The sequence below is a fragment of the Setaria italica genome, chromosome II (assembly GCF_000263155.2).
Source record: "Setaria italica strain Yugu1 chromosome II, Setaria_italica_v2.0, whole genome shotgun sequence".
Taxonomy (NCBI): domain Eukaryota; kingdom Viridiplantae; phylum Streptophyta; class Magnoliopsida; order Poales; family Poaceae; genus Setaria; species Setaria italica.
The window spans coordinates 47,764,753-47,788,080 of record NC_028451.1 but is presented as its reverse complement, the minus strand read 5'-3'; the positions used below and the strand labels follow the sequence as shown (position 1 = coordinate 47,788,080).

The 23,328-nt window shown below is 42.9% G+C and overlaps 3 protein-coding genes across 4 annotated transcripts; 1 reads left to right on the top strand and 2 right to left on the bottom strand.

The window, feature by feature from the left end:
- Nucleotides 1–582: 582 nt before the first annotated feature.
- LOC101755351 (xylose isomerase) lies at nucleotides 583–5,094 on the top strand. Its single transcript, XM_004958568.4, has 21 exons — nucleotides 583–749; nucleotides 944–1,038; nucleotides 1,124–1,234; nucleotides 1,347–1,421; nucleotides 1,559–1,688; nucleotides 1,786–1,877; nucleotides 2,392–2,442; nucleotides 2,539–2,618; nucleotides 2,720–2,774; nucleotides 2,851–2,952; nucleotides 3,042–3,093; nucleotides 3,208–3,253; nucleotides 3,329–3,384; nucleotides 3,601–3,652; nucleotides 3,732–3,811; nucleotides 3,978–4,048; nucleotides 4,175–4,215; nucleotides 4,301–4,400; nucleotides 4,479–4,550; nucleotides 4,640–4,717; nucleotides 4,834–5,094. The coding sequence occupies exons 2-21, from the start codon at nucleotides 976–978 to the stop codon at nucleotides 4,867–4,869; spliced, it is 1,443 nt and encodes a 480-aa protein (XP_004958625.1). The 5' UTR covers nucleotides 583–749; nucleotides 944–975; the 3' UTR covers nucleotides 4,870–5,094.
- A 417-nt stretch (nucleotides 5,095–5,511) lies between these two features.
- Nucleotides 5,512–6,599, bottom strand: LOC101772787 (zinc finger CCCH domain-containing protein 10). The gene has a single exon (XM_004959820.2). The coding sequence runs from the start codon at nucleotides 6,340–6,342 to the stop codon at nucleotides 5,512–5,514; it is 831 nt and encodes a 276-aa protein (XP_004959877.2). The 5' UTR covers nucleotides 6,343–6,599.
- A 2,716-nt stretch (nucleotides 6,600–9,315) lies between these two features.
- LOC101754948 (DNA polymerase zeta catalytic subunit) lies at nucleotides 9,316–21,922 on the bottom strand. 2 transcript variants are annotated; one of them, XM_004958567.3, is made up of 23 exons: nucleotides 21,722–21,922; nucleotides 21,534–21,616; nucleotides 20,740–20,797; nucleotides 20,180–20,229; nucleotides 20,001–20,107; nucleotides 19,589–19,631; nucleotides 18,686–18,754; nucleotides 18,439–18,543; nucleotides 18,109–18,280; nucleotides 17,942–18,033; nucleotides 17,432–17,857; nucleotides 16,071–16,989; nucleotides 15,056–15,295; nucleotides 14,654–14,961; nucleotides 14,207–14,355; nucleotides 13,165–13,738; nucleotides 12,766–12,912; nucleotides 12,160–12,435; nucleotides 11,757–11,864; nucleotides 11,352–11,557; nucleotides 10,972–11,275; nucleotides 10,181–10,852; nucleotides 9,316–9,841 (listed from the first exon to the last, which is right to left on the bottom strand). In XM_004958567.3, exons 1-23 carry the CDS (start codon nucleotides 21,855–21,857, stop codon nucleotides 9,668–9,670), a joined length of 5,418 nt encoding a protein of 1,805 aa, XP_004958624.1. In that variant the 5' UTR covers nucleotides 21,858–21,922; the 3' UTR covers nucleotides 9,316–9,667. The 2 variants fall into 2 exon arrangements, with proteins under 2 accessions (XP_004958624.1, XP_012698804.1); XM_012843350.2 differs by having other exon boundaries at nucleotides 20,001–20,229.
- Nucleotides 21,923–23,328: the final 1,406 nt, after the last annotated feature.

The window sequence follows — 23,328 nt, the reverse complement described above, 5'->3', positions numbered from 1 at the left end:
TAAACCAGAGAGTCCTTAAAAAAAATACACGGCGTCTTATTCTTTCAAGTACTGTCACGATCCAATCCACCAGCGCACATCTCAAGGATCAGGTGTGGATCGGTGCCTGCCTGCTCGTCGGCGCACGCATCAGCGATTCACGAGATGCCCGGCGCGTCCCTGTTCCTTGGCGGCACAAAACATCTCCGTCCCGTCTCCCCGTGCCGTGTCCATCCTAAACTCGCCGTGGAACGAACGGATAAGATGGACCTTTGGTCAAGTGAGATCGGCAAACAAACAGGCCACCCTGCTTACCTACTGCCCGAATTTTACGAAGTGGATCTCAAGCTGAACAACGCATCGCCCAACCGAAGCGGCCGCACCAGCCACAAACGCGGCAGAAACATAGCACCTGGGTTTCAAAAATTAAACAAAATTTGTATAAAGCGCATCAAAAGATAAACATTCCTCTACTTATCGATTTTATTCCGAAAAAAGACATCGTAAACAAAAAAAAATATGTACAAAGTCCTTCTCAAAATTTTCCGATTTCCTATCCAATGTTTGGAGTCGTATGCCCAAAATGCCCCCGGCATCTCTCTGCTCTTTTATACTGTGTTGGGGTTGTTCAGCCCAGCAAGTTCGCCGGCCACTCCCCTCCCCTCCCCTCCGTCCACCGCATCTGCAGCTCTCTTCTTCCTCACTTGTCGTCGGCGTCCTCCTCATCGTTCTTATCCGAGACCGAGTGGAGTGGACTGGGGATCCATCAGGTTCGGCTTGCCTCCTCCTACTCGCGTTGAATATGGTTCCCATGCGTTTCAAGTCTTCCGAATCCTGTGGCCTCTTTGATTCTTAGTTGCAGAGTCTGAAATTTAGAGGCAATTAATGAGCCATTAAAATATTCACTCCTGCGGGTAGGATTTGTCTGCTCTCCTACTAATCCGTGGTCGATTATGCTTTCCAGAGGCATTTCCTCATCTATAAGCCAAGCCCGGCATGAAGGGCTCGAAGCTTTTGCTACTATTACTGCTGGCGTCATGTTTGTGCCTATCTGCTGTGGTGAGCTGCTGCTGATCTTAACCATGATGGTTATATTCGTGGACAATGTGCTTCTAATTTTTTGGTTCCGTCCTTTTCGTTTCAGATTGCCGCACAGCAAACTTGCCCTGCTGACCTTGATAGCAAATGCGAGGATGGCGCTTCAGGTGATTGGGAGGGGGAGTTCTTTCCTGGCATCCCAAAAATCAATTATGAGGTGAGGCTGTGAAAATTCGGAGTTTTCAGACTCTTGTCTCAATTCTGATGTGATGGCAATGGATTGATGTGATTGTGAATTAAACCATTGTCCTTCAACCTTTGCGCTGCAGGGTCCAACCAGCAAGAACCCTCTTGCTTATAAGTGGTATAATGCAGAGGAAGTGATTCTCGGGAAGAAGATGAAGGTATGATCTGTGGTCTCTATCTTTTGGCTATACCCATTTTCAGTATTTCCCCTTCAGAGTGCAAGGTCAACTTTTACACTGTCTAAGGAGTATAGATTAAGTCAACTTACGTAGTGTTTTTTTTTTCCTGCCATTAGGATTGGATGCGGTTCAGTGTTGCCTTTTGGCACACATTCCGTGGTACCGGTGCTGATCCTTTTGGTGCCCCTACAAAGGCTTGGCCTTGGGAGGACGGTACAAATTCATTGGCCATGGCTAAGAGAAGAAGTATGATAATCACCTGACTTTGTGTTTGGTTGCAGCCTTCCAGGTTACGTTTCAATTCGTTTGTTGGGACTAACGTCTGGTTGAACCGGTATTGCAGTGAGAGCTCACTTTGAATTCATGGAGAAGCTGGGAGTTGACAAATGGTGCTTCCATGACAGAGATATTGCCCCGGATGGCAAAACCCTCGAAGTATGTCGTTCAATCATGTTGCGTTGTTTTCAACATGAAGTCAAAATATAATCGAAGTAGTCTGGTAATTTTTAAGATGCGACCTTACAATTGGTTGGGTCCTCCAGTTGTTTTTCAAATGCCTTGGTAGAGTTACCTAGGATTCTGTTTTTTAAGATGCAGACTTACAATTTACAATTGATTTGGTCGTTAAGGGTATCATTGTCGAGTTATTGTGGGATGCTATCGGTTATCTTGTCCTTGCCCTAACTAAAATAAGGATTTATTTTGATCATCTATTTCATTAACACCCAAGTACCCAACCATCTAGGTATAGCAAGAGATCCAATTTGTTTGAACTTGGAACTGAACATAATTTTACCAATAGAGAATCTTCTGGTGTTACCATGTTAAGTAAATGTTAAGATGAACTGTCGTAAACAGTTGACGACTTTGGTTTACTAATAGAATTTCTGTGGGGGTGGGTGCTACATGGCTGTCAGAAATTTCCTAATACTGTTATTTAACATTGCAGGAAACAAATGCTAACTTGGACGAGATAGTTGAGCTGGCAAAGCAGCTCCAGGTTAGTGTAACCTTAAATTGCCAGAACTCGGCTGTACGACAGTGTTTTGCATTGCCCTGTTTGCTCAATTTTCTGTTTCATCTGAACTACAATTAGGGTGAGACCAATATCAAGCCATTGTGGGGAACCGCACAGCTCTTTATGCATCCACGTTACATGCATGGAGCTGCTACTAGGTTGGTATCTTGGATTCTTGGTTTTTTTTTTGTGAGCGTTAGGCAAAGTTATGGACTCAGAGATGACTTGAGATTAAGAGAAGTCTTCAATAATGTTGCAGCCCAGAGGTTAAAGTATATGCTTATGCAGCTGCACAAGTTAAGAAAGCTTTGGAGGTTGGTTATCTCTGACCATCGGTATTGATCTTCCTTCATTTAGGCCGATTCTTGATTGAACCTTTTCTCTTTACAGGTCACTCACTACCTAGGTGGTGAAAACTACGTGTTTTGGGGTGGAAGAGAGGGTTACCAAACTCTTCTGAACACTGACATGAAGAGAGAACTTGACCATCTGGTATGAGTGGGACCTATCTTGCTGACTCGTTTGTGTTTCTGCTTTACTTTTTGGCTCGAATCATTTGCTCATTTGCTGGATTTTTCCAGGCTACCTTTCTTCAAGCTGCTGTTGACTACAAGAAGAAGATCGGATTTAACGGTAATTCAGTCCCATTGCTTTACGATTTACATGTGCCAATTCCCCTAACTTTGACATTGTACATTGTTTTCACCATGACAATTTGGTGATAGAACTGAGGTTTTGTTATTTCAGGAACATTGTTGATAGAGCCTAAACCCCAGGAACCAACAAAGCACCAGTAAGATTGTCACTTAGAGGATTAGCGAAATATCTGCAGGGCTCAGAAGCACTGATCCTTGTTTTCCTCTGGCAGGTATGACTGGGATGTTGCAACTGCATTCGCTTTTCTACAGAAGTATGGTCTTACAGGTAACATTCATCTGCATGTCAGTACCTGCTGAATTTATAAAATGTTTGAGCTGTTGGTTGAAAAATTCATTAGCATCAAACCAAATATTTCAATATTTTCTGAAAAATCATTACATTGACACCACTTCTCAGCAAGTCAAGCTTGTCTGAGTTTAACTATCTGTTCTGAAAGTTATCTGAAAGCATCCATGGTACTCTTATCACTTTATGACACAGGAGAGTTCAAGATTAATGTTGAGTGCAACCATGCTACTCTATCTGGACATAGGTAACTTTTTTTCCTTGCGTAGCTTCAGTCGAATAATAGCTTAAAGTGATATTATCATAACTGCATTTTAAACTTGCAGCTGCCATCATGAACTGGAGACTGCACGGATTAATGGGCTGCTTGGAAATATCGATGCAAACACTGGTGATCCACAAGTCGGTATGTTTCAGCGTTGTTTGTAACTCCTTTGTTTGATTGATAAGAATCTGACCCAATATTCTCCGTTGTGTTACACTGGGAGCATACAAGCATATTTTTTAGAAAGAAAAGAAAAGAAAATTTGAGGCGTACATACATAGTAACTTTACCTTTTCCTTATGTACAGGTTGGGACACAGATCAGTTCATGACAGACATTGCTGAGGCTACTTTGGTTATGTCAAGTGTAGTTAAGAATGTGAGTGGCATGAATCGGCTCTCTCACTTGTACTCAGATCAGAAGTTGCCTGTGGGCTACCTGTTTTGGTTTCCTTTTAACATTAACATGTCACTATGAGTTTGATGCATCTCGTTTTGTCAACAGGGGGGGCTTGCGCCTGGTGGATTCAACTTTGATGCCAAATTGTTAGTGCATATTGTCATTGTTTTTTTTTCTGTAAACTGATCTCTAATTCAAGTGAAATTAATTGTAATTCTTTTATGATGACAGGCGGAGGGAAAGTACTGATGTTGAGGACATATTTATTGCTCATATATCAGGAATGGATACCCTGGCCCGTGGCCTCCGCAACGTCGCCAAGCTAATTGAGGTGACTGAAAACGTTATGACCTGCTACATTTTTCATATGCAGGTTTCTGAATTAAATTTTTTTGTCTTGTGTTGTCAGGATGGTTCCTTGGATGAGCTTGTCCGCAAGCGCTACCAGAGCTTTGACAGCGAAATTGGCGCCTTGATCGAGGTACACCACTTTACAAGTTGAGGGTTTGATTTCTTACCCTGGAAGGGTTGAAATTGAAGGTTGTAACTTTGTTGCATGGCTTCGAACAGGCCGGGAAAGGAGACTTTGAGACGCTAGAAAAGAAGGTTCTGGAGTGGGGTGAACCCACTGTTCCATCCGGCAAGCAGGTAAAATTGGAATGACAATACAGGCGTCCTCGGCACACCACAGAGTCGTAGTAAGAATACAAGTAGCTCCGGGATGGTGGTTGCTAACTGTATTATCTTGTGGTTTCCTGGTGCAGGAGCTGGCCGAGATGCTGTTCCAGTCTGCTCTGTAGCAGGTGGTGCCATGCCCATAGCAGGAATAAGCACAAGCGCGCACCCTCGGAATGCGCAGCCATCCTCGCCACGGGAAAACGTTGTGGTTCCATGCCGTGACCTCTGTTCTCTGTACAGTGGATGTGGAACCGAAATAATTGGTTGTAACTTGTCAGGGCTACCAGGATCGAGTCCTGGTGTTTATCCGAAGCAGCATCAAACTGAATTTGGTTAACACTTGTGCATCGTGCATCTCATCGTTGATCCGATTATAATCTGGCACATATAAGCACACACCAAACGCAATCCAAAGAAATAACCCAAGAAAACGTGAGTTTATACTCACTATGATAATATTGGTGAATTTACAAATCATTCACTTGTCAAGTGCATAAACGTCCACATAATTACATAGGAAGTTAATTTTATAAACAATTCATCTATCAAGTAATTACACACCCTATAGGCTATAGCTGCAGTGACAGAGAGATCTATACAGTCCAGAGCACCTCCCTCCACCTGGCGCATGTACTGCGCTTGGACGCACGCTTGGACGCCATGCACTGCGCTGATGACATGTGAAGTGTAAGCATCAGACAGAAACGCTAAAACGTAGATGGACGCATGCACGGACTCTCGTCCGGTTGTTACCACTTTCTCACCTAGCTTTCTCGCTCATCGTCATCAACCATGTCCCTGATGAGGTCGAAATGCGGGTAGTCGCCGTAAACGGAGCCGTGCTTGCCGGCGGCGGGATCCTCGTCGTCGTCCGGCACCGATGCCAGCGGCAGCGCCAGCACCGGCGTCGCCGTGGCAAAAGCGGCGACAGCAGGAGCAGTTGGTGATGACGAAGAGGCGTCATCGCCGTCGTACAGGCGGACCTTGCCCAGCATGGCCTGCATGGCGAGGTCCACTCGGCGCGGGAACGAGAGGGGCTCAGGCGCCGGCGGGACGCGGAGCGGCGGCAGCGGCGGGAGGCCGGCGAGCGGCACGGGGTCGTTCTCGGCCCTTAGCTCTGCCGGGAAGTGCGCGAAGAAGCAGACCCGGCGCGGGCACGCCAAGCCGCCCTGGCACATGGTGGTGCGGAAGCGCGCCGGGTGCAGCCACAGCTCGAACACGCCGTGCGCGTAGCGGCACTGGAGCCCGTGCATGCACGACGCCGCCGCCCCCGTCCGGGCCAGGTGCTGGTGCTGCTGCGACTCGCGGAACGCCGGGCAGGTGACGGCGAGGTAGGAGAAGCGGCGCGGGTTGCGCCGCCGGGCGCGCTCCCCGTTGTGCGCGTACGGGCACCTCGTCCAGTCGTGGCTGCTCAGCTGCGGACACCGGTGGACCTTGTACATGTAGATCCAGAAGGCGTCCGGCATGGCCGCCCAGAGACGGTGGCCGCGGTGCGCCCACGCGTACCATGTCGTGGGGTCGCTCGGGTCGGCGCCACAGCTCGCCGCCGCCCACCGTCGGTACCTACCCGTAGCCATGGAGGATATGTCATCCATCAACAATTCCTTCCTCTTATACTAACACACGCTATCTAAGTACCTAGCTAGTGCACTACTTGGGCTTCGAGTGATGGCTACTTGGTGTGGTTTCTTGGAACGGTGAGACCCTTGTGATTCTACTTTCTACTACTATGGTAGGTGTAATGTGTGTGTGATGTGTATATGTCAAGTGATTTATTTGTGTGCATGGAAATTTTTAGGCCCCGATGTCTGTATTTATAGGGGATCATCAGTTTCGGTGCTTGGGGTCTTGCCAGTGGGGCTGTTGTCTTGAACCTGTGTAGCTTGAAGATGTTGTAAACTTTTTGGTGGCTGGATATGTCAAGTGACATGTATATGCTTCTGCATTCTACAACCTTCTCTCAAGAGACTTTGTCTAAGAGACTGTATTTCCAGGTCACTAGTGGTGGGGTAGAGGGTGGCCACGTAGGAGAAATTTGTCCCATGCCAATGTGATAGGATGGATCATGGAGATGTGGTTTGGTATACCGCGTGGAACTCTTCTTTTGAAGTGAATACCGTGTGGCACTCTTCTTTTGAAGTGAATACCGTGTGGCACTTTGTGCAGGGTGAGCCTGCAGTAAATTTATGTAATTTGGCATGATATATGTGATGTGGTGTTCTTGTTTTTTCCCCCCGAAACACGGTGCATATGCTACACTTACCACTATGATGTATGTACACCTTATCTGCACGAGAACCACCTAAGTTGGTATATCTTTGAGATTGATGAAGTCACCATATTACTCTGACGTGTAAAATAGAAATAGATCCAAATGAGACTTTTCACTTAAATGAGACGATTTACATGTATCATACTAGAACTGTTGAACGTAATATCATACAGCTTATTTATTCTACTTGAACCATGAGCATGATTTTGTGCCCATGGTAGGAAAAAAATCAACAAGCATGGGAATACATTGGAAAATAAGATAGATCTGGTATAGAAGCAACGGATGGACTCAAGGACATGATACAGGGAGGAGCAAAATTAAACAACAAGAAGTTAAAAACTGAAATCGTAAATAAGAGAGTAAGTGTAGTCGCAATAATACAGGGAACGGTTCAGCCGGCACCATTTATAGCCACGGACTGGCAGCAAGATATCCATGCCGCGACCACACTGACGTGCGTACGCTTGTCGTAATCGATAAAATATACAGTTTGCGTGTTGATAACTTTCGCAAGCGCATTTTGCGGTGCCAACTGCCGTATAGTACTATTGCAGTAAACTATAGTGCTACTGTAAATTAGTAGCATGCTCAATCCTGTGAGCAAAAGATAATTACTTGCACCTCTTGGTATCATAGCTATTGTTGTTGTAATATCATACCATTGAAAAAAGTGTCTAGTCGTGATATAGGCTTAAATATAGTTGATACTTATTCCTCAAGATATATGATATAATGTTACCACTTTTTTTTTTATATCCTTAATCGATTGTGAGTGCGAGTGGTTGAATCATGTGATGAACCCAATCATTCTAGTTCTAGTTAAATGAAAATATTGTATTCATTTTAGTTCCATGCATATGACAGCATCGTGCATGGAAAAGTAATAAAGCACTGCCACATAGTTCGTGTCATATCCACGTCGGATTGTTGTTTCCGAATACCCGTGTGCAGGCACCTTGCCACGTTGGCTGTGCCCTAACAAAGATACTTTAATTTCCATCCCAGACAAACAAACTGCCCTCCATGATTATTGCTAAAATACGCTCTTTACACATCAACAGTGACACGTATAAACCCCATGTACTGCGTGTGCAGTATATTACAAGAGATCGATGGCACTGCTTGCATTATTGCTTATCCGACACTGCGAGCTAACTTGCCTTGCCGATCTAATAGCTCAAAAGGGAAGAAGAAAAGATCGTAACTTGCTAGCCGAAAGCTGTGTTACGTTTCGGATCCATCTCTAGCTTTGATAAAAAAAAATAAAAAAAAATCTGTGAACTGATTCACTGAAGCCGCAGATGCCGTGAAAGCGCTAGCGTTCGTGTGAAGTGAAACAGCTAGCAGATCGATCGTGAAATCGCGCGGCAGCACCCACGGCCGCAGGCCGGGACAAGAAGCTGGCCGGCAGGCACGCGGATCGATCGGAGGCGAAGAAGCAAGTCCGCTCTCCCTTGGTGCACCGTGTGTCGTCGGTCATCATCAGCTACAGACGTCGTCGTCGCGTCGCGTGCAGCCATGGAGACGGCGAGGGCTGCCGCGCTGCAGGCCCTGCGCCTGGGCTGTAATGGCGCTGGCGGTTCCCGGTTTCGGTTGGGCAAGCCGACAGATCCCACCAGCACTTGCGCGCGCGGTGCATGCATGCGCGCGTCATGCGTTCGGCTTCGGCTTCGGCCATGCGGTGCGTGGGCTGCTGCTTGCTGTTAATGCGCAGGTTCCGTGGCACTCTGGTCTGGCTTTGACACATCTTTGGGCCCGTTTGGATGAACAGAGATTTTGAGAATCCAAAATTCAAAATCTGATCAGCTTCCAAACAGGATAGATTTTGCCTCGAATTTTATGAAGCTAGATTATGGATTCTCAGAATCCCGGAATCCGGAGCGGACTAGCTTCCACTCAAAATCCAGATTCTTTGCATCCAAACGAGGCCTTTAAGATATTGTGCATGTCAGCATGTCTACCTGTCTTTAAATCTAGCCGGCCGGCCGCACAAATTAATTTCAAACAAAAGTTGGGTAAAGCTAATTTTGGAAATTAACATAGTCAGCTTGATTGTCTGTTGTGATCGATCACAACCTCTGTATGCATGAGTGAGAGAGAGACGTTGTAAGTGAAGAAATGGTTGATGATGTCACCGACTCACCGTGACAACTGGCAAGGATGAAGTCGATCCCCGGGAAGCCTGTAGCGCCGCGTGCAACTTGGATCAGATTTTCGCAACACACAACAATCTTGAGAGTTCCGTGTTATCGGTCCGCTTTAAGCCAGGGGCGTCAACACGCCGAACAAGTACTGAACCCAACAGCCGGTCAGCAGCAAACTGCGCGGCACATATCTCCCTTCAAACGTGGCTCGTTCATTACATCTCTCTTTCCTCGATACATGTTCTACAATAATGCTACACCAACAACATACTGAACCCAAAAACAGGTCTGCAGCAATCTATGTGGTACACGTGCCCCTTTAAGTAGAGCTCGTTCATTACATATCCTTTGTATCTATTTCCTCAATACATGTACATTGTTACAACAACAAGAAGAAGAACAGCAGCAGCAACTATACACAAGTGTAACGTACAAGCTACAAATTTCACAATTTGCACGGTATGAACATAGAAGACGACGCAACCCCAAAAATGTTCTTGGTCAAAAAAGTTCAGCACAGCAAAAAGGATAATACCCAGCTTCTCCCGCTGATTCTGAGACAACTCTCAGCTCCCTCTGAATTTTCCTCCGTTCATATAAGACTGGGCATGCAAGGGAAATGCACTTGACCCCACTTTCAACAATCCAGTCTGCGCCGCCACAGTGCCCACATATCTGGACAAAGTTCAAAGCTTCACTGTCAACTCATCTTAAGCAGCTCAGATCAAAACTATATGTGTTTGTTATGCCCAAAAAAGATTAAACATCAAATATTAACATTAAGTTCTTGTTGCACACAACTGTTAGGAATCAATTAAGTGACTAGTAAGTTGCCATTATAGAATGTAAATGCTAATGAAACAGTATTTCATCCAATGATACTATTTTGCTTAGCATGTAAAGTCAGTTTGAACTCAAGATTCTCTAGCTTTTTTGTTGAGTGGAGTAAATCTGTAAATGTGAGGTAAACCACACAAGTATGTTTGACATAATAACCACGCATTACAGACTTACAGCAGCAAGATGTTGGATTTCTCGCTCCAACTTTGAAGTTCGACCAGCAACTACTGTGGCAACAACAGCTTCATTTTTCAAGCAATTTTCGCAGAAGGTCTCTGATCCTTGAATTAGATCACCACAAATTGAACAGTGGCTTGACATGTAGTATGTATCTATTCTGCCTCCCTTGCTGGAGGCTTTATTATTCAATCCTAACCAGATGAATCTGCCACCACGAGAAAATAAACCATGACCAGAAGCAGACTGCCGTTTGGCAAGAGTTGGTCGTATGGGGCGAGGCATTTCACTAAACCAATTATTCAGGTCGGCACCAAGGAGTCCAAAAACACGTTGTAGTGCTGGGATAATCTGCTTGGTTATGTAATATAGTTCATTTAATCTATAAGGAGATCCAACTTCTAGGAGACCATAAGGATCAATAACCATGTCGGCGAGACGAGCCCCTGGTTCCCCATGGATTACAACATATGGCACTCTCTCTGCATACCGAGGCTCCGCCCTTGGATCAGACAACATAGCTTTTGTTGCAACAATTGCTGCAGGTGGCAGAGTGGATGCCCTTGCACTGTAGGTACCTAAACGGACCTCCTTCGCAAAAATGAAGTCTCGGATAGAAACTTTCCCCGATAATAGTCGTGTCCACTGACGCTCCAAATATGACCTGACCTGCAATGGTTGAAGACCATCAAGCTATACGCTTAACAAAAACAACAATAAAAAGAAGGAAAATGGTCCTTATAAAGAGGAGATTAAGTAATTGTTGCAAGAAGGAAAATACTACTTACTTTGGTTAAGTCCTGTTCCTCAAAAATTATTCTGATAGACCGTTCCAAAATCTTTGCAACTGCTGGGCAAGTATCTCTCCTAACTGTTTCTATCCCCTTTGCATCAAAGATTGGCTCATTCTGTTCAGGACTCTCGTAGCTATAGCCAACATATCTCTTCTTTGTAAGAAGAAAGCATGGCTGATAGACTTTCTCGAACTTCAATGTGACTGGATCAGGATTCATCGCAGTTATAGATGAAGCGATCTCCTTTCCTATTCTGAATGCTTCTTCCCTAGAACGCCCTTTTAGAAGAACAAACATACTGCAACAGAAACAGTGGTATAAGTATACTATGGCTACATTGTACTTTATAGAGAAAACATGAAACACAATAATACCTGTCAGTATCACCATACACAACCCTAGCTTTCCACATAGGATGCTGGTTGACAAATGATATTGCTGTTTCAAGCGTTCTACGACCACATTGAACAATGCTGTCTGCAAGCTCTGCACAAGGCATCCGACCACTGAAGCCAGCAGCTGTGTAGCCATATGTTACATTAGCTATCAGCTTCAATGCAAGCTGCCGTGCATTGAATATCTGGAAACAAATTAATTATTTGTAATGTATCCACCAATGGTAAGAAAACCCTTTTACTGAAAATAAAAATTGCAAAAGGGAAAGCAACATGAGGACAGCCTAAGCAAATGACTATTGTATCATAGTACAATCACCATATCCGCAAGATATTTAGGCATTTCACCTAATGTTTGAAAAATGGTTTACAAGAAGTGAATACCCTGTGCAGAACTTGCTCGGATGGACCCAACTTTTTCATTGCTTGTTTCACCATAATTCTCGTTGACAATATTTCCTCTAGAAGGCGAGGAAGCACGCCTTTTCTAATCTGCAGAGTACCATTAAGATTGTTCTGGAAAGGTCAATAGTTACTAGGGAAATATAATGTGCAGTGCAGTGAATGTACCAGGAATCACTAAACATGTAATTGAAAACAAAATTTTCAAGAATATATCCAATAATTCATCTGGATGGTAGCAAAGGACAATCAGACAGGTTGATCTACCAACCATAGAGGTATTCAGGTAAACTGTAGTATATGAACAATTATCTATGGAATGTTTCAAATTTGCCATTACCAATATGAAGAACATCAGATATTGCTCAGAAATTAAGAACATCACCTCAGGTTGCACATACAGGACCCCATTTGGGGTAAGCAGCAGCTGATTTTTCAGATCTACAAGTGTATGCGGATCTGCTGAATATGAGCTGACACCAAGTACGTTTGACTTTGATGGGAAAACTTTACCCAAGCATGTAGAATAACATAGGTTATATGCTATTATCATGGAAGGATAGAGGGACTGAAAATCCAGTACAACAACTGGATCAGGGTAGAAGGCTGATTCTGGTTCCATTACAAGCGGCAGGCACTCCATGGCTGGTTGAGAAGCAACCTGCAAATTAGCATTGGTAACAGTTTAGCAGAAAAAATATACTATTTTTGTGGTTCAAGTGAGGTTGTGAATGGCCAGCCTGTAGTTCTAAAGAAATCGATGAGCCCATTTCTAGCTACTTACATAACGCCACATCTTAGGATCCCTACAAAAAAAAATGGCCATCTTTGGCAAAAAAATCATGCAATATATGCTCATCAGTAGAATTTCAAAATGAACAGGATATGTTGTTCTAACATTGGAGGTTCAGAATTGGGTAATGAGCAACTACAGTATATTTACAGCAAAAAAAATGAACAACTAAAATTGGCAGGTGGCAGAAAAATGCACCTGTTGATTACCGGGTGAAATTGCAAGGTAGTTCTGTGTATGAGCCAATCTCAGGAGCATAGATTCAACACGATACTGAGATCCCCGAGAAAGAACAGAAAAGAAGTCAATACCAAATACACGAGCAAGTTCAGATGTTCGATTCACCTGCATGCCAGGACAAGTAACAATAGGATGATCATCATGATTGCAATGTTCTATCAGGAAAAAAAAAAGTCCATAGCTTATTCAGGACATGTAAATAGAACCAAGTTGTTCAAATGATAAAAGAAGTAGAAAATCAAAAGGACAAGTTGCTTAACTGATAAAATATCTGAACTGAACAAACAAGGGAAGTCTGAAAAAAAAACAAAGTTGACAATATACTAGGAAGAATATCGTGGAGGAAATTCAATTTACCAGGTCCAGTTGATTCATTATTTCAAGGTTAATTCTAGCTCTAGTGCTAATATATTCTATGCAACGGTGTCTTCCTCGTCCAGGACCTGTTGCAAACCATCGGTTCAATATCCCGTTTGGTATCAGTGGTATCTTTCTCCTCAGTACTTCATCAGCTACAGCTTCAAGGGAGTAATTATTAAGCTTAACTTCTGCACGCATGAGACGCCATAAATTAAGAACAATTCTTCCAACAGCATGTATACCACTCGCATGAGTATGACTCCAGTTATTCTCACTGACATCACCAACATCATCAGCAGAAGATGCTTCAGCAAGCATCTGACTAGAGTCATCAACTGGAACTTTACGTGGATGATTCAGCTCATGCGGTAGTGTTCTTGAAATCCTTTTCAGTAAGCCTATACCCAGATAAGCAGCTCTTTCAGCTAGAAATCCTAAAGATCCTAACTGAATCTCCCATCCGACTAGGATATCTGGATCAATTGAACAGACTGCACTAATAAGATTGTTCAGAAGGTCCCTCTCTTCAGGGAAGACGTCTACATTACAGCCAGCAATACCATCCAGATTTCTGCATATAAAAGAATAAAGCGCGTGATGTTTGAATCTATAAGAATTAAAGCATGTAAGAAAGATAAGCAAATATCACAAGCCAGCACAAGCAAGCACCCAAAGTTTCTGGTTGAACAAATCAATTCTACAATAGATCCTTAGTAACTTAGTTATGCAAGGCAACATATTTTCGTGAAATGAAGCATCAGTTGCCATTGCCACCATCCTAGTCAGTCGATACGTCATATATATCTCACTTGTCTATAATTCAAAGGGAATCAGACACTTAGCAGGGTTGACTGGTAACTGCCTGGAAACCTCCAGTTAATTGATATTTTAAATTTAGAAATTTTTTCTGCAATTGAAGATAGATAGTAGGTGTTGATTAAGAGAAGCTTTGAGGCCATTGTAGATTTCTACAAAATCTAAGAGAGCTAAGTGTGATGATTGCAAAATGAATAAGATTAAATATCAAGTGGCTTTAGACCTCCTCCTGCATGATATGTCACTGTTGTCACGTATAAACACATGAACTTCGACAGTATTATCAGCATCATCCTCAATGGCCAAAGATACAGCATTGATGGCATCAAACCGTGGATCAGGACGCAGCTCTCCTCTGCTTTCTGCTAAAACCTGTTTAGCAGGGAAAAGAAGCTAAATATCAAGATTCAAGAGGTACATTCTACTTTTGCGGGTATCCCAAGCATTTAAAAGACTTCTATCTAGGATTTGTCTGTTGGTCATTGGCAAGTCAAAAATTTATGACTGATAAGCTTGTCCTTTAGTCATTAGCAAGTAAACTTTGTCATTAGCAAGAATCTTAATGGTTGGTCCGAAAACAACAAATTATCCCACTACATCTATGGATGAATGCAGGAAAAAATATATTTATTGGGAACGAAAGAGAAGAAGAATGAAGTAGAAGTAGAACCTCCATGCTAAGCATAGTCAGTTGTTGCCCACAACCGACACTAGCAGGGTCACGAAATCCTATTTGACTGAGAGGTGTGAGCTTATCCTTCTCATTTCCAGCTGATATCTGGGAAAAGGCATGCCACTCGTCCAAATGTTTACTTTCTCTGTTAGATAAAGTTGATTCCATCACATCTCCATCCACAGCAACTTTCACTGAGGAATTCTCCAAAGTAGATCTGGAAGGAGAATTTGGTGATAAAGCAGAACTGTGCGCCTCTTCCTTGTCAGCTGGGACTCCCTCACCATAGTTGGGGTAACCTGAAACTGAAACACATACAGGCACAAATGAAATTAATTTTTACAAGAAATTTCTTGTGCCACAGAATGAAAACAAAAATATGCAGGAAATCTCGAATACCAGAGGAAATATTGGAACGAGATTGTTGGGTTAGCCATTCGCCCACAGCTACTGCAGATGGTGGCGAACGTGCATGTGTCAGCAAATATAGGGTTGATCCATCATTTTGGAAATGAGTTGGGACACCCATGACACCACCTGCAAACCCACCGCTTTCCATATGCTGAAACAATTCATTCTGCTTATTGTCCTCTATATTCTGATTGAAAAATGGAAGGAGATCAGCTAACCCTTTAGCAGCTGAAAAAGAAAAGCAGAAGAAAATGTGTATAAATTTATGGATCAAAAAAGTGTGGCTTATGGCATTATAGTATGAGGGACGATAGCTGTTCCAAGACAGATTATGTTGTGGTAGAACAACAAGCCTCAGGTGATGTAACAGATTGATAAACAGGAGTACAGGATACGACTGCAGACTGTAGAGCAAAGGTACAAGCCAAATGTTATGAAAAAAAGAAATGTATGAACTGTGAAGCATGAAGAAATATCGAGAACTGATATCCTGAGCAACTGTGGAAAGAAAACTGATAAAAGAAACAATAGGTAGATAGAAGGGTAGGGAGCGATGGAGCAGAGGCAATTCTGTATGGATAAACTTTCTTGGGGGAACTAAATCCAAGTGAAAAGGAATGAGACTTCAAGAAGCAGAAAAAAAAGATATAAGCATAATAGGCTAACTGAAAACATATAATAATAGACTTTTTTAATGGCACATGCAAAATGGGCATCCCATTTGATTTGGTTGACAGTCCAAACTGCTTCCAAGGGGAAACAATACTTAGGTACCTAGAGAACCAGGACCTAGAGGCCTAAGACTTAATACCTAAAATGCTGTGTACATAAGTAATCATACCATAGGCATTAAAGTCCAACACAATTATTTCTGCAAATTATATGGGTAAGAATAAGAGCAGTGCTTGAGGTCTAGCATACCAAGTCTACAATCCATATTACTCCTGTTTAAAACTACATCATATTCATCGTGACAACATAAAGATTTGTTGGGGGCACTTACATTCTCGTTGCTCACAGCCTGAAGGACTCTCCAAACTAGAATGTACATGGTTCTTCAATGGAGGCTTCTGAGAAAATGTCATCTGTAAACATTCATCGTCAGAATAAGCCATTGCTGAGTTTGGAATATCACTTGCGAAATCATGAAATTCCAATCCCCCAGAATTCACAATTTCACTCTCTTTATCCATGGTGCATGTTGCAGCACCAGAACTACCAAACTCCAACTGTTCACGACGAAGAGATCTCCTCCTTCTCATCAAGTCCCTCACAGAATGACAGACTGAATCATGTACACCTACAAAACTAGAAGATTCCCCGTCAGTGTTGCTTGTGATATCATGATAGTTCTTATCAGTGGTACTCTTGTTAGATGCACTTAAATCCTTCTGTGAGGGCATTGCACTGCATGAATCATCAGCATTTCGATGCAGCCCTTTTTTTCTGGAAAGAGGCAAAGAACCCCAGAGATGTTCAGTTCCTGCACGCTTACTAGCTGATTTTGAAGAATTCTTAGTAGGTGTGTAACTAGGCGATCCTACTGTTTTCCTAGTGATCTTGCTCCTTTCATATTCTTGGGAGACTTTTGGGCTCTCATCAGCCGACCCATCAACCTGAGGAATAATGTTGCCCACTGAAGTAGTAGAATTAGGCTTTACAGAGTCGAGGTAAGAAGTATGTGTGTTTGGTTCTTCTGCTGCACTGACAGGATCAACTGAATCAAGAATATCCTGGCACTCCTGCTGAGAAGCGCCATCAAAATCCAGGTGAGCAGACTCTAAAGCAACTTCAATGGACTTCTTGCCAAACAAAGGGCTGAGGATGACTTCATTAACTAACTCATCATCAGTTGTTGGTTCCTCTGCAGCTTGTGAGGAGGCCAGCCAGCTTAAAAGTCCAAGGGCTTCAGCATCCACTTGCTACAAAAGAACAATTTTAAGGAGAAAAGAAGTTCGGTTACTAAATAACAAAAGCTTATTCAGATTAAAAAAATTTGCAAAAGATAACATGATTCCATAAACTGAAAATTTCATGCCAACTTAAAGACCGCTATTGGGGATGAATGATATAGGATCAGAAAATGACCATCAAGTGTTGTATCATGTAACATCCAAACTTCTTGTTCTTTTGAGTTTCAAAGCTAGCTTTCTATTTCTCCCACCTTCTTGGCAACTCTTCTGGGCTGCCCAGACCAAGAGCAACAAGAACCAGGAACAGTGACCATAAGTTGTAAATCTTCAACTTATAAATGTTTTACGCGTCCTTAGATTTTTTTAGTTCAACCCTGTATACTATGTGATTTTCCTTTGCTAACAATACAGATCGACTCAACAACTGAGATAACATCTGAGTGAGGACTACCTTTTCACCCTCATCAGACAACTGAGATAATATTCTTTGGGTTACAGATGAGGACACAAGATATTGACTGTTTCTTTCAGGAGATATAGTCTGCGCAATTTGTTTTAACGGCCCTGAGCAAAGACTTGCATTTGGTTTGTCATTTTGCATGCCAGCAGAATTACCAACATCAACATTATCACAGTAGTCATCCTGTGAGAATTTAACAGTCCCAACAACATCAGTCAATGATTTGAAGCACCTTTCTAGCCTTTCAGACTCTTCTGTGGTAGAAACTTTATGTTGTGGCTCTTCTTGTGAAAACAACATAGAAAGGGCACTCTCATACTTGATACCATGAAGAAAATCTTTAAGAACTTCTTCCCGTAAAGGTCGACCCAGATCAGCATGTTTTGTTTCCTCCAACAGCCTTAAGCGCTCAAGTTCCTGAAGACAATAACATAGAGGTTTGAAAGTTATTAACATTTCGTAGCACAGATGCGCAAACAAAATTTAAAAAAAAAAACGCACCTCCCAAATTGCTACAAGTGACTGAACCATTTTCATATCTTCTGTTGTTTGAGAAAGAGAAGTGTACATCTTATACTTCTCATTTAGGATACCTGAAGGTGAAACTGAAATTTGTAACGAAAGTTAACAATATACCAAATAATAGTGCTAGAATGTGATAGCCAGACCTTCTAATCTTGAGTCAGCTTCAAGCATTGAAGAACTATGTCGACAAGCGAAGCTCAATTTGGTTCCTCCCAGACAATGGGAAGCGGCAGAACTGCCCAGTATTGAAGAATGTGGCACTGTTGAAGATATCCAAACTGTTGGACTTTTTATTTCCGAATTATTTGATTGTGTCTATCATTTTTATTCCAGAAAAAAAAACAAAGTTTTAGTGCAAACAATGAATAAGGTTTGAACAAAAATGAAATGAATATTCAAATGAAAAACATTAGACGGCACCATAAACAAATATATAGAGCTTGTTTGAGCTCCAATACAGTAAAACAGTCCACCTTCTTGCAGAGAGATGACTTAGGATGGAAATCATCTGGTAATGGAGGACGGAACTTGAAGTCTTTGACATGTATATGTCCCATTCCATACAAGTTGTAGTCAATCTAAAACAAAAATACAACAGAAACAACCACCAAATAAACAAAAATGTAGCATCACATCACGCAATGATATCATTGCATAATTATAAAAAATAGGTAAAATGGTAATATTGTTTTGCAATTCACGATAAAGCAGTGTGCTTACCAAAAAGTGAAGAAGATATGGAATGTGGGATTCATAAGGCTGAAATGCTCTATTAAAAATAGCACCACTCTGAAATTAAATAGCTATAAATCAGTGCCTGAAAGAGTATTTGGAAACTTTTCCAAATAAGATTTTGTTTTCCATGGAAAGGCACATAAAAATGCTAGCATGTCAGCTAATAATTAGCCAATACTTTTGAACAAGAGGAAATATTGCCTCCATGCCAGCATATACTTATGTAGCCAAGTACTCCCTCCATTTGAAATTACAGTGCTTATTTTGTTTCATTAGGACAAGCCTTTGACCAATAATCACTCTATTAATGCATAACTTTTGTGACACAAAATTCATGGCATTAGATACGAATTAAAAAATACTTCTTACAATTATAATTTGACATCGCATAAATGAAATATTAATAGAGTAATTGTTGGCTAAAGCCTTGTCCTAACGAAACGAAATATGCCTTGTAAAAATCAAAGGGAATATGAGATTGTTGGAGAACAAAATTGATGGCTTCACACTATGAAAGTTAAACAGATTCATGAGTTCACACCACAAAAAGATAGGGACAAAATAAGGGCATGCTTTCAGGTGAAATAGTGAAGACCATTGACATGAAATTGTTCACCATGAATATACAAGTTTCACTAATCACTACTGCCCTATAAGTGGACAGATGGCGTAACTGCAAATCCGCAAGTGTGTAGCTAATGGGGAAAGATCCAATGAACCGAAAGGAACAATAATATGTAAAGGTTGTTCACGCATGACTCCTTCAGTAAATACAAAACAGTAAAACCAAGTACTTTCTAAAGAAGGGAAATGAAACAGAAATCCATTCACTTTGGTCTTATATAGCTTTCCATAAATAAATGAATTTTCCAACATTGTACAACTTACCAACAAAAGGGTCGCAGCTCGAGAAACCTCATGAGGATAATATCTTGAGACAAAATCAAGGAAGCCAATTGCACAACGAAGTTTTATAATAAAAACACCATTCTATAAGGCTGCAGTTGCAACACCCCAAAATCACATCAGCAATAGAAGATTTATGTGACACCATTTTGGTCCAAACAAGCAAGGCACTTATTATACAGTTCAAAAGCTGGACCAGATGACCAAAGCATTAACTCTAATTTTGGCGTTTCAGCAGTCAATTGGTTTGGTAAGAAACAGTGGGACAAAATATATTCTAATTTTCCAACTTCCCTCGACACTGAATAGAAAAAGATATGACAAGTGATGTTGACTAGTATACACATTTGTAGAAGCAGTGTTGGATTTATGAAAATAAGTAAAAAGTGGATACAGATAGATCTTCACAAAAAGCTCCTCGGACGCATGGTAGCCGTACAACTTCTTTGCTCTAACAAGGCTACATCCATGCACATGCTTCCGTTTTGATGGACCACGAATCTGCAAGAAAACAATGATACACACAAACATAGAAAGTACACGGCATAATAAACTAAGTGAACTCCAGAATACCTGCAAAGCTTTCTCAAGGTCACTCAAGAGACCAGTTATATATGAATTACCTAGAGAACAGATGAAAAGAATGTATTAATTCGACTGGTCAAGAATTGCATTCCTTCACACTGCAAGCAGCAGCTAATCTCCAGCACATCAGAACTAACATGTAGGTTCTTGATAGAAGAAACGTGCAGGCGTGAAGCTACTTGATTGCGAGATATGGTTGCTTTTTTTGCCAGTAAACAATTAGCAGGCGCTCTATAGGCAGCCAGGCTACGTCAACTGTAAGGCCTAGTCTACCTCTGAGTCACCTAACATTTGTAAATTCAAGTTAATAATCTTTAAAAAATCAGAAGAAGTGATCTCTTCTGTTGCAAATCATAGTTATAAAAAAAATCAATAAACACTACTCAAAAAGAATTTGCGTGCATATGGATAGAGCTGTTTCAGGTAGCTTGTATAATAAATTTATACACATCATGCAGAACGAAAGTGGCAACAAAAGAAATAAACCAATAAAATGCATAATTGAGCCCAACCTGTACAGGGTACATACGTAAGAAGCTAAAAATTACCTTTGTCTACATTATAGAGCAGCTCCTCTGGACAAGGAACATACAAATATGGCAGGACCTAAACACCAAAGAGAGAGTAGATATTTACAAACTAGTTGAGACAATCAGGGACTGATAAAATAGACTGAGACAAAATCATAGGGAAAATGTGGGTGGACAAATGGAGTATACTTTACACATTAGAGATTCCAAATGCATGGGGTGAGAACTGAGAACAAGACAAGCAGATACAAATTATCGTCCGTATGTCTACACTCTCTTAATGAAATGACACGCAGCTCTCCTGTGTTGTTCGAGAAAAGAATTGCCTGTATGTCTACAGTCTAGGAATTTTGATCGCAAAGAAAAATGGAAACATACAACAGCCATCAAATATATAAAACTACAGCATGGACATGAACTCGGGAGAACAAACTGAATCTCTGCCTGAGTTTCAGAGCAGTGGCCATTCAGCGAAAATTTAACCGAGGGCAGAGAACATGGATACTGAGCTAGAAATCTTAAGATTAACTAGTGTCTCAGAGAGCAAACTAGTTTCAGAGATGTCCATTTGCACTACTATTTCAAGACAGAGGCAGCACTAGCTAAATAAATAAAATTCACCGACAGTTGTATTAAGAAGCAGGCAGTAGCACGTTCCCTCCAAATTTTCAAATTCAAACCCAAACAGAAAAATCGCATGTCCGAGCTGTGCTACACACGCCCTATGATGCCTGATGAGCACCGAGAAGCTCTGAACAGAGAAAAATGCAGAGACAGGCAGCACGTTGACAGAGAAGCTGGCTGGTACGCACCCGGTGGATGTGGAGGCAAGTCTTCTGCCCCGCTGGGGTGGAGCCGTAGATCCTAATTACCGGCACCTCCTCCACCTCCTCGCCTGGCGTTCCACACGCGCAACGAGTTGAATTCAGCGCGAGATAGGCTGGTGAAGGGGAGGAGGAGTAAGAGGACAAGGGGGGAAGGGGCAGGGGGTTTAGCGCACCGTGGAAGGGGCTGCGGGAGAAGTCGAAGCCGGGGAGGGGCGGCGCCATGTAGTAGTCGATGGAGACGATGCGGACGCTGAGGACCGGTGTGGGGGTCCCCGGCGTCGAGGGCTCCGGCGACTGCGAGGAGGACATGGTCGGTCGCCGGCGAGCGCGCTGGTGGCCTGGTTGGGCGGTTCGTGCGACGCCTACTAAGCGGTGTGTGGGCTGGTTTAGTGGGCTGAGGCTCCTTCCAGCGCACGCTACTGGTTCGTCGACGACTGGGTCGCCGCTGCCGTCGTGTCGGGCGAGAGTTTCTGTGTGGGCCGGTGGGCTCAGGCAGTCAGGCTACTTCTTATTAGGCTTTAAAGTGCGCAAAATAAAGCCCATAGAGTGCATGCCTTTGAGCCCATTTTTCAGTATGATATTGGGCCTGCAGGTGCACACAGAAACGGAAAAGGAAGAATTTTTTTTTCTTGCTGTGCAAGCGTGTCAAGATTTGTGAAAGTCTTTTTTTTTGCAAATAAGATTTTTTTTCGAAAAGTTTGCAGGAGCACTGCACTGTCATTCATTTAAGAAGAAGAGCAAGCAAGTCTTACAAGATCTTCTGTTTCTTTGTGAAAGTTGAACAATGTCATTTGCTCTCTGTTGTTTACAGTACTGACAGGATTTACATCTCAACGCGCAATTCCTTTAAGCAATCAACCAACCGTGTGGCACACCGAGGTAATTATTGTGAGGAGATAGGTGGTTGCCATCGACCGACGACTATACGTACGTACCTGTCGTCCCACTGTATGGCGACCGCGACCGTATATACACACACATACACGTCTACTGTTTGGCCACGAGCGCTCGCTAATCACTGAACCAAGCGTGGCCTTTGCCGGCCGCTCGCGTCGCGTCAGCATGCCCCCGGCCGGCCAGGCGGCCACCACTGCTCGATCGAGCCGGGCACAGGCGCGCAGCATGGTTTTTGCCCCCATTATTCAGCACTAAACCGTGCCCCCCCTAGCATGATTAATTGATAAAATAACCATTTTTATAGTTGGTTTGTTGAGTTACAACCGTGACAAAAAAAAGGCCCAAAACCTCTATGAACGACGACGGTAACTCAACAAAACTTTGCTAATGACGTGATCAGTGTGCGTTTGGCTGTTCCTATCTACCAAAATATCTGCATGTCTCGGCTTTGTTTCTCTCAAATGGAAGCATGCGGCGTGCATGGACGACCCAGCCAGTGTAAAATTCTAAATTATGCGCAATTTTTGACCGGCCAGTGGTAGAGCAATACGTTTTCTTCTGGAACCCTCTCTGGGCACGTACAAGTGTACACCGCCCGGGAATCCGTCGAGCCCTTCCTGAAGCTAAGCGACACTGAATGAATGATTACGGAAACTACACGTAGTATAATGATGGCGTCGTGATGAGCAGGTTAGCTGCCGATCGATGGCGCGGGCCCGGGGAGAGATCCTTGGGAGGCAGGGCAGGCACATGACGATCCAGCCCGGCACCACAGCTCTGGTCAAACACTCAGAGCTGCTGCTGGATGCGCCTGCCTGTCCTAGCTGGTCATGGCACGTCCCGAAAGGGACCTGCTCAAACCTCTCCTCCATCAGATGCTTCG

What these genes read in the sequence shown, in the direction of transcription:
- LOC101755351 (XM_004958568.4), top strand. Translation starts at nt 976, where the DNA reads ATGAAGGGCTCGAAGCTTTTGCTACTATTACTGCTGGCGTCATGTTTG. An exon ending in CGGATGGCAAAACCCTCGAA is followed by an intron (nt 1,878 to 2,391) that starts GTATGTCGTTCA and finishes TTAACATTGCAG; the next exon opens with GAAACAAATGCTAACTTGGA. An exon ending in AGAGAGAACTTGACCATCTG is followed by an intron (nt 2,953 to 3,041) that starts GTATGAGTGGGA and finishes GGATTTTTCCAG; the next exon opens with GCTACCTTTCTTCAAGCTGC.
- LOC101772787 (XM_004959820.2), bottom strand. Translation starts at nt 6,342, where the DNA reads ATGGATGACATATCCTCCATGGCTACGGGTAGGTACCGACGGTGGGCG.
- LOC101754948 (XM_012843350.2), bottom strand. Translation starts at nt 21,857, where the DNA reads ATGTCCTCCTCGCAGTCGCCGGAGCCCTCGACGCCGGGGACCCCCACA. An exon ending in GCTCTATAATGTAGACAAAG is followed by an intron (nt 20,230 to 20,739) that starts GTAATTTTTAGC and finishes TCTGTTCTCTAG; the next exon opens with GTAATTCATATATAACTGGT. An exon ending in AGGCTGTGAGCAACGAGAAT is followed by an intron (nt 15,296 to 16,070) that starts GTAAGTGCCCCC and finishes TTTCTTTTTCAG; the next exon opens with CTGCTAAAGGGTTAGCTGAT.